The sequence below is a fragment of the Fopius arisanus genome, unplaced genomic scaffold (assembly GCF_000806365.1).
Source record: "Fopius arisanus strain USDA-PBARC FA_bdor unplaced genomic scaffold, ASM80636v1 scaffold00026, whole genome shotgun sequence".
Taxonomy (NCBI): domain Eukaryota; kingdom Metazoa; phylum Arthropoda; class Insecta; order Hymenoptera; family Braconidae; genus Fopius; species Fopius arisanus.
The window spans coordinates 370,247-379,026 of record NW_011887765.1 but is presented as its reverse complement, the minus strand read 5'-3'; the positions used below and the strand labels follow the sequence as shown (position 1 = coordinate 379,026).

At 39.1% G+C, this 8,780-nt stretch overlaps 1 protein-coding gene across 1 annotated transcript; it reads right to left on the bottom strand.

The window, feature by feature from the left end:
• Positions 1 to 1,385: 1,385 nt before the first annotated feature.
• Cyp18a1 (Cytochrome P450 18a1) lies at positions 1,386 to 6,084 on the bottom strand. Its single transcript, XM_011302124.1, has 5 exons — positions 5,427 to 6,084; positions 4,961 to 5,082; positions 4,443 to 4,872; positions 3,763 to 4,027; positions 1,386 to 3,235 (listed from the first exon to the last, which is right to left on the bottom strand). Exons 1-5 carry the CDS (start codon positions 5,797 to 5,799, stop codon positions 2,818 to 2,820), a joined length of 1,608 nt encoding a protein of 535 aa, XP_011300426.1. The 5' UTR covers positions 5,800 to 6,084; the 3' UTR covers positions 1,386 to 2,817.
• Positions 6,085 to 8,780: the final 2,696 nt, after the last annotated feature.

Below are 8,780 nucleotides of genomic sequence, written 5' to 3'. Positions count from 1 at the left end.
ACACGAAAGCCAAATGGGCCGAAAATTTACGGGGGTGTTACGTAAATTTTTCACGAGATTTCTTCGGACCAGGAGCCAATCGGTTATATATATTTTTATCGTTAGCACCACCAAAATTTTCACCGATTCGCGGACCAGTCATTTGCGATATTACCGTAATATTATTATTTTTTATCTCCACGCGTACTCGGCGCGCCATTTTTCCCCTCTGGGAATTTTTTTCTTTTCGAGCTGAAACGCCTCGAGTGAGGTTTTCCATTTTCGGCAAGTGAACGTCAGAAAATACAATTGCCTGGACAAGGCCAAATCCAGGCAATTCCGTAGTCTTCACTGGAAAATCGCTTGTGCAATGATTTTAATATGGAAATTTTTTAATAAACATTTTGCCAATATTTGTCTGGAGTTTTCGACTGCGAAACGGTAGAGGGCAAACGAATTATTACACGGAGAGAAATATTTGGTAAAAATTACGGAATTTTCAGTTCACTTACCGATTACGGAATCCATTTGAAAAATTTAAGTTACGGTATCGTAATTTTTCACGATAATTCAGATAAAAATTACGGAATACCGCAGAAAAATTCCGTAACTTTAGATAAAAATGACGTGACAGTTCCGTAAAATTTCCGACAATCACATTTCGGAAAAAATTACGGAAAACACACGTAATTTTTATTGAATATTTCTCTCTGTGTACTGATGTCTTCTCATTTTTTATGTTTTTTTCTCCTTTCTGGGGAACAATAATATTAATAATAACAATAATATATTTTTTAAAGCTCTAGTAAGTGAACTCAAATAAATAATAAATAAATAAAAAATCTTGGAATCAAAGGAATTAAAGGAATCGAAATTAAATGGAAGAAAAGGTCGAGGTAGATGAATCAGTCCTGGAATAATCTTCAAAAATAATTTTTATTTTGTATAAAAATCGTAATATATTAAATAACATCGTGACATACAGGGTACAGCGTATATATGAACACATTCCGGACTTAATATTAAATACCTCATTACTAAAATTCTACACTGTTAGAAATTTTTTGAATCTTCAGTGATGATTTGCATCTGAATTCTCAATTACCTGAATTTCCACAATTTGCAATAATTTCCATCACTGAATTAATCGGGAAATGAAAATCTCACGTAAATCCATCGTTCATAAAGATTTCCAGTATTTTACTAGAAATTTCAAGCGCGATTTTCTAACAGTTTAACCATTGACGAATTTTATCCACAAAATCCAATCATCGAAAAATTTATTTAAATAAATATAGTTAATACATGTATTTCATTTATTTATTGAGCCAGTTGAAAATATTTAAGTTGTGCCAGTTGAAAATATTTTTCACATTTATTTTTCAGAATATAAATTTTTTCGTGTGAGCAATGCCATTTTTACCTTTAATACTCATAAAAAAATTAAATGGAGATAATAAAATTGTTTATTGAATTGCCTCAATAAAATTCGGTTGGCGTAATTTTTTTCTGAGTGTGCAGTGTCTCTGTTGCATTAAACTCTCGAGATTCTTTTTTTTCTTTTGTCCACGAGAGTATAGTGAACTAAGATAACACAACAGACTCACGAGAGTGTAATCCACGACCTCGTAAGAAGGGGGATAAAATTGGTCAGTGAACTAAAAAGATTGTTGAACCTGAGGTAATGATAATTTCAAATCAAAAATCATTTTTCCACGAGTGCGTGAGAAATTCCACGTCGCTCATCTAAAAAATACAAAATTTAACCCCTAACGCACAATTACGAGCAATTTACGTGTAATTCGGGTCAGTCTTATACTAGTTGTCTCTCACAATTATTCGACAACAATTATTTTTAAAATCACTCGCACAATCACCCACTCAATCACTCAATCACTTGAAAAAATGTCACGACTCTCGTAGAACTATACAAGAATGCAAACACATGGTTTACCGAGAATGACTGATGTAACCTAATGTATGAATAAATTACAGTGACAATTCTCCCCGTTTAGGAATTATAAATAAATAATATGGCGGCGGGCTATAAAGCGAGCGGGGTGCTGCTAAAAATTTTGGTGTTTGCTTTGTACTTTTATCCATTCTTTTCAGCGCAATCGCCACAATTTTACCTCCTAACCATATTACACTTTTCGAAATTTAACACTGAAATTTCCGGCGAGAATTTTCCACTATGTCTGATCAGCGGTATTCCAAAAATTCCGTAGTCAACGCATTCAAGTCGATCTACACGACTTTTCACCAAATATTTCCGAATCTAAGGGAGATAGCCAATTATTCGTAATAACCTTTTTCGCGGCCCTTACTTACCCCTACAAAAAATGTTATTATAAAATTTTCGCTACCTGCCATAGATTCCAAGATATCCATTGAAAACTAATAATTTCTTCTGAATTTCACATTCCTTTGAATTTTCAGGGAATTCCTAAAAAATTCCGGGCATTCTAGTCTACTGAATTTTCAAAAAAAAATTGAGATTCCCTGAACTCGACTTCTTTCATGTTTTTTCCTGCCGGAAGTGGCTTGATCTTGCGCAGAAACTTGAAATTCCCTTCAATATAAACTCCACGAAATTTCACATCGACTCTCCCTTCAAGTTCCTTCTCGAAAATCCAGTGAAAATTAGTGAATAGCGCCCTAGTCTGACATATATATCACGATGGAACACCTCGACCTATCTGAACCGTAAACCTCAGTAACGAATCACTTACTCAGAAGGTCTCGTCCCTAGGGCAAGCAAACAGGAACAACAAACCGTGCTCTCGTAGACATGATCCACCACGTTAATCTTCCCCGAGACCACTGAAGATCCAAAGCTCAGTGAGAGCCGAAATTTCTGAGTGGACTAGACATTTCCGGTAGAAAGCCATCAATATCAAGGTGCCTCTGCTGAAGACAAACCCTGAAGGGATCAGGCGTAACAGTGACCCCGGCATTTCCCCTGAGACTGGGAAGGGAATCACCATCAGGTAGTTCCATATGAAACGTGTGGAGGAGAGAGCTGAAGAAGAGGAAGAGTTCCATTCGTGCAAGTACATCCCCCAGACACATTCGCCTGCCCACACCGAAGGGCATGAAGTACTCTGGCCTCGTGACTTTTCCCTCACTCGAGAGAAAACGCGTCGGCCTAAACTCCTCTGGCTCAGCCCACAATTCCGGATCCATATGAACCGCGTGAAGCAGTGGAACCACTTGTGCACCTGCTGGTATCTTGAAGCCATTCAGCGTCACGTCACTGCAACGAGAAAAAAAAAACAAATCCAATCTATTAAAAATCATTAAATCAATTAATCGATGAAGGATCAACTAAACTTATTAAAATTCTGTTCTCTGCTCAGGTTTTCAAAGAATATCTCTGAATCTAGGAGGAACAGCGACATTTCGCTGGTAAGATCTTTTGTAGGATAGACTGAGAGCTACAAAAATTCTCCAGACATGATTTTACTGTGTCCCTTAGACTCGGAGATATTCCCCGAAAATTCAGCAGTTGGGTTAATCGAGTTGTTACCGTTTATCCGTTGGCTACTGGAATCTTACCAAAGACCTGGGATTATTTTCTGATTCCCCTGATTATCTCGAGACACATAAGTATGCCGTTGACCTCGGCCATGTGACCAAGGTATATCCGAAAAAGCCAGTCTCGCACTGGGCCCCCATTGCTTTCACTTTTACTTTTCTCAATTATACCCATTTTACGATACGAGCGTGGAAGCTTCGGACGAGGACGTAACGACGAATTATGAAAAAGGAAATTGCACTTACCGTGTAGTTGCGTGTGTTGTGCCGAGTGGGACAATACTGGATCGCCTCAAGACCTCTAGAATAGTTGCTTCGGTGACTGGGAGGAAGGGAAGATCCTCGAGAGCTGGCATTCGTGATCTTCCCACCACCTGATCCAACTCCTCTTGCACAGCCTTAGCCGCTTCTGGATGATGAAGCATTTGAATCACAGCCCATTCCAGGGTAGTTTTCACTGTCTCCATTCCAGCGGAGAAGAGATCGCCCAGGATCTGCTGCACTTGGCGATCTGAAACAGAGAATTAACCAGTTGATTTAATTCACCAATCGACTTGCCACTATTTTTCGAGGAATATCTCTGAATTTAATAGAGATACCAAAATTTTCCATATGACCTTTTTTGTAGAACGAAATAACCGCCAGAGAAAAGGTCCCTATAAAATTTCTCTATCTATCTTAGACTCTGAAATATTACCCAATGTCTCGCAGGAAGAAAAAAGAAGAAAGGTAACAAACCGAGTTAATTCATGGATAAGTTTTCTGGGAATAACGTCGAACCTAATAAAGATAGCGAAATTTTGTCGAGATGTTTTTTGCGGAGTGAAATGTGAGTCGAAAAAAAGGTCTTGGCAAAATTTTTCGTATTCCTTCTCTATTCGGAGATTTATCGAAAAGAGATATTTTCTGAGATAATCTCAACTCACCGTGATTCTTCCCCTGAAACAGAGCAGCGTCCGTGCCCTCAGCCTTAGCCCTCTTGATCTCCAACAAGTACGTGTCAACGAGATCCCGGATATTCTTCTCATCGAACGTCGACTTGTGCTCGTCGACGGTTTGTTGAAAGAATTCCGCCATTTCCGCCCGATTCTCTGCTATCTTGTTCCTGGTTTTTCTCAAACTCGGCAGATACTTCAAGATCGGTATAAAATTGACAAAGTGTATGCTCCCGAATAGTCTGAATCCCTCGTCGACGAGATTCATGAATCTCCGGAATCGTGTGTCACCGTGATGGAATCGCACGCTCATTATTATGGAGCATATGACATTGCTTATCGAAATGCCCAGAGATGGTGAGACGTCGGTTGGTGCACCTCGTTTTAGCGATAACGAGCGAATCAACACATCAACCTCACGCTGTCCAAGTAATCAAATTCATTATCTACTATTTATTAAAATCACTCGCTCTCTCATCAATCAGTCTATCAATTATTTTATCACTTACGTTAATCCTCGCTTCCATGATTTTTTTCCCATTCCCGAGGTACGTCATGCCGAAACCCCTCAATTTTTCGTGAAGGAATTTCCTCTGCTCCTTCCACATGGCGCCTTCCGCATTAACTATTCCTAAACCCAATAAATTATTATTTAATTTTACCAAATATCCCACAAACCATCGATTTTATCAATAAACGTCAGAAGGCCGTAATGAAAAATTCAATTTACTAAACAAATCGTTCAACCGATCATTTTCACTTCAAACTATTATTATTCACTTATTTTTCAAAATAAGTGAATAATCCATAAAAAAGATAAAATCAATAATCGACTACTTTAAAAAACACTCGATTTGAAAAAATCCGAGAACCATTTCTACCCAAAAAAAAAATTCCTCCATCATTTCCCGTTCACCGATAATTTTTTAAATAAATCAGTGATGATAAAAAAAATCGAAAATAAATCCAACTCACCATATCCTCCCAAGATGTTCATGAATTCGCTGTGGGGTCTCCCGGAGAACTCTTCCCGCCTAAAGCAATCCCTGATAGTCCTGTAATCGCTTAGCACGACCACAAGTTTAGTGCCAAGTCTTGCGCTGAACATAGACCCATACTTCTTAGCAAGTCCCCCAAACTGCAGATGAAGATCTCCCTTGATAAACGGCAAATAGCCGAATACAGGAAAGCCCCAGGGTCCAGGTGGAAGACTCCTGAGAAACTTGAACCACTGTCCAGCCCTAACTAGGACTAGGGCACCGACAAAAACGAGAATGCTATATACCAAATCAATTCTCATTCCACTGAGGAAGCCCCAGACCCACTGGACAACGATCTCCACCAACATAGTGTCCTCAATTCACTTGCGCCAATGAAGTAATCAGCAAATTTTTCCCCAAGGATTATGGATAATTATGGATAATAGTGGATAATTGTGGATAATTGTTGATAATTATTCGCAACACCTGATTATTGATTTGATGCTGTTGATGATATTGGTGGTGTTGGAATGGTGTTGTCAAAAAATCATGGATATTAGCGGTATTTAGTGTAACGCGACGGTTTTGGCTGACAGATGACACAGTCAAGTGACGAATCCGCCTAGCGCGCCGTCGTACATGCCACGAGAAGAATTGAGTGTATACTAACATACACCTTCTTGTCCTTGCCTGTCTTATATAGTGACTCATCAGCCAGTGGGGCTGCGTGGGGCTGCGTGAAGCTGCGTGGGGTGGGGCGGACTTGTGAGGATGAATGTGCATGTGGCCGCGGAGAGCATGTCGACAGGTTCGCATGAGGATGGGCCCGGGGTGGGGAGGGGATGCCAATATCATTCGTCGAGAAGAGGAGGGAAAAAAAAAAAAGGAAAAAGAAAATACTTTGGATTTCAGCCTGGTGACAATCCAGGGAACAAGGACCTGTTGAATATTCCTGTGGGGGGTGGGGGTGGGCGGCTCCTTTCCCGGAGGTTTGGGAGGGAGGGATTGGCACTCAGGTGTCTTCTGCGAGGGGAAAGAGCCCGGGAAAGCCCCCACATTATCCGTCATTATCGGTGGGTCATTTTATCCGTGTCAAACCGCTTTTCCGATGTTTTTCAGGCATTTTTTTTTTTTTTCTCTCCTTTTTCGATGGGGATGGACATATTTTGGGGGGAGAGGGACTTTTCCTCGGACCACCGGGGACACTATTTTCCAGGTGAATGGGCGGGTAATTGTCCTGGCGAGACGCCGAGAAAAACGTGGTAGGAGGTATGAATCTCGTCTGGGGAGCAACGGTCGATGAACTCATTCTTGTCTCGATTCGTGATCGATTTATGGGGGGGATATCGGAGATTTTGGAGATTCCGGGGGAATTCGGCGGTCGAATGATCGAATGGTTGGGGGAGGTGAGGGGTGAGGGGATTTGGGTACGCTGGTTGGTGATTACGGTTTAAATTTCAAGTGAAAACAGTTGATTTTTGAGAGAGAGAGAGAAAATTATCCGGTGACGAATCAATTCACTTTTTGGATTTTCAAATATCGATTCGGGTTCGATATTGCAGTTATCGATTTGTCGGCCCGGGCGGCACCGGAAAATTATGAAAATCGAAAAACTTTGGCGATAAATTCCTAGAATTTTTAATCTATTAATAAGTGAATTGTTTAATTCTTGAATTGTTATAATTATTCAAATCGATAGGTCTGAAAATTCCCCAGAATTCAGCAGTGAAAAACAATTTATAAAAATTAGAATTTTTCCAGTTCAATAATTACCCGTCAATTACAACTGATTTCTTTATCAGTGTCCCAATCCCAAATCCCAAAATTTTCCCACTCAAACGACTGATTAATAAAAAAATTTTCCAATTGGCAATTCCCGGGGTAAAGGAGTAATAATTAGAATTTAGATACAAGATTGTGCAGTGTTGAATCATAACGAGTGAGACGAGAGGTTCTCGATAATTTTTTTTTTGTGAATGGATTTTTGGGAAGTGTGAGTATCGCTGGACTAAAATGTCTGCATCCTTAACCCACGCGTGACCCATTTGGATATATTTATTCGTCTGGTGCAGTTTTTCGAATCCAAATATGGGGGCTGACTGGTTGCAAAGTGTTTGCGCACACCTCCCAGAGCGACAATTACCCGATTAAAAAAAAATATATATATATATATATTCTCAATTGATATCTGGAATTCATTGATTCCGCGGTGAAACGGATGAATGAAGTTTAATAGCATTTTCACGAGTGAGGGGAAACACCTAGTCGATTTGTCAGCAAAGACGATTTGTTAGTCAGTCATAACGCTTACGTCGGCGATAACTCGAATCTTATTCCCTTGATAACGACCTCTCGATGCCGAGTCGCAGGAATTTACGGGGATCTTACCTTTTTTTTTTTCTCTTACTAAGAAGTTTTGGAATGACTCAAGTGAAATGGAAAGTTGGGAATTCTATTTCGATGGATTTCGTCGATGTGAAACGTAACATTAATTATTCAGTCCTCATAACGCCAATTATCGTCGCCATCTTAATGACGAGTTACTCTCCAGTGAAAATTTTCCGCAAAGATCTTTCATCTCGTCCTAGTACGTTATCAATTAATTAGCAATTTAAAACGACGAATGAGAGTCGATGGTATCTCGAAATAAAATCGCAAAAAAAACTGTTCAATCAGTAAAATCAAAGTCAAATAATTACTCGTCAACAAGACACACTTGTTACCCTCTCGTGTCGAAACAGCTTGACGCATGTCGTGCTAAGAATGCATTTTCCCATCGCTTGAGACACCAGCGATGAGGTGTTTACCCTATATTCCCGGCTCGTGTTTCTTCCATCAATTCATCATGACATTATCGATAATCAATTCTTCATTCCATAATAAATAGGTAACAACTCGACTCGTACAATATTTCAAGAATATCCCTGAATTTAATGGAAATACTGACATTTCCCTAATAACCTTTTTTATAAATCGCCATGAGAGCCACTAAAAATGTATTAACAAAAAATTCGCTATCTCTCTCCAGTTCAGAGATATTTCTAAAAAATTGAATCACTTACTGAATTCAATTGCAAAAATTAAATACATGTTTTATGTGCAGTTTCTTCTGCGGTGTACAGACAAAAAATAAATAGCACTGGGATCGGTATATTATGTACAGCAAAAAAAAATATTTTTAAATAATCGAATGTCGAAAAAAGCACTAGAAAAAAACTAGAATACAAGTGATTCGACTGACCTGGATTTCTTCGATAAACGATTAACATACATTCTTCAATTCTTGATGACTCCATCACTTTAAAGTGTATCGCCGAATCAGTCGATATTAATAAAGTTAAAAAAAAAA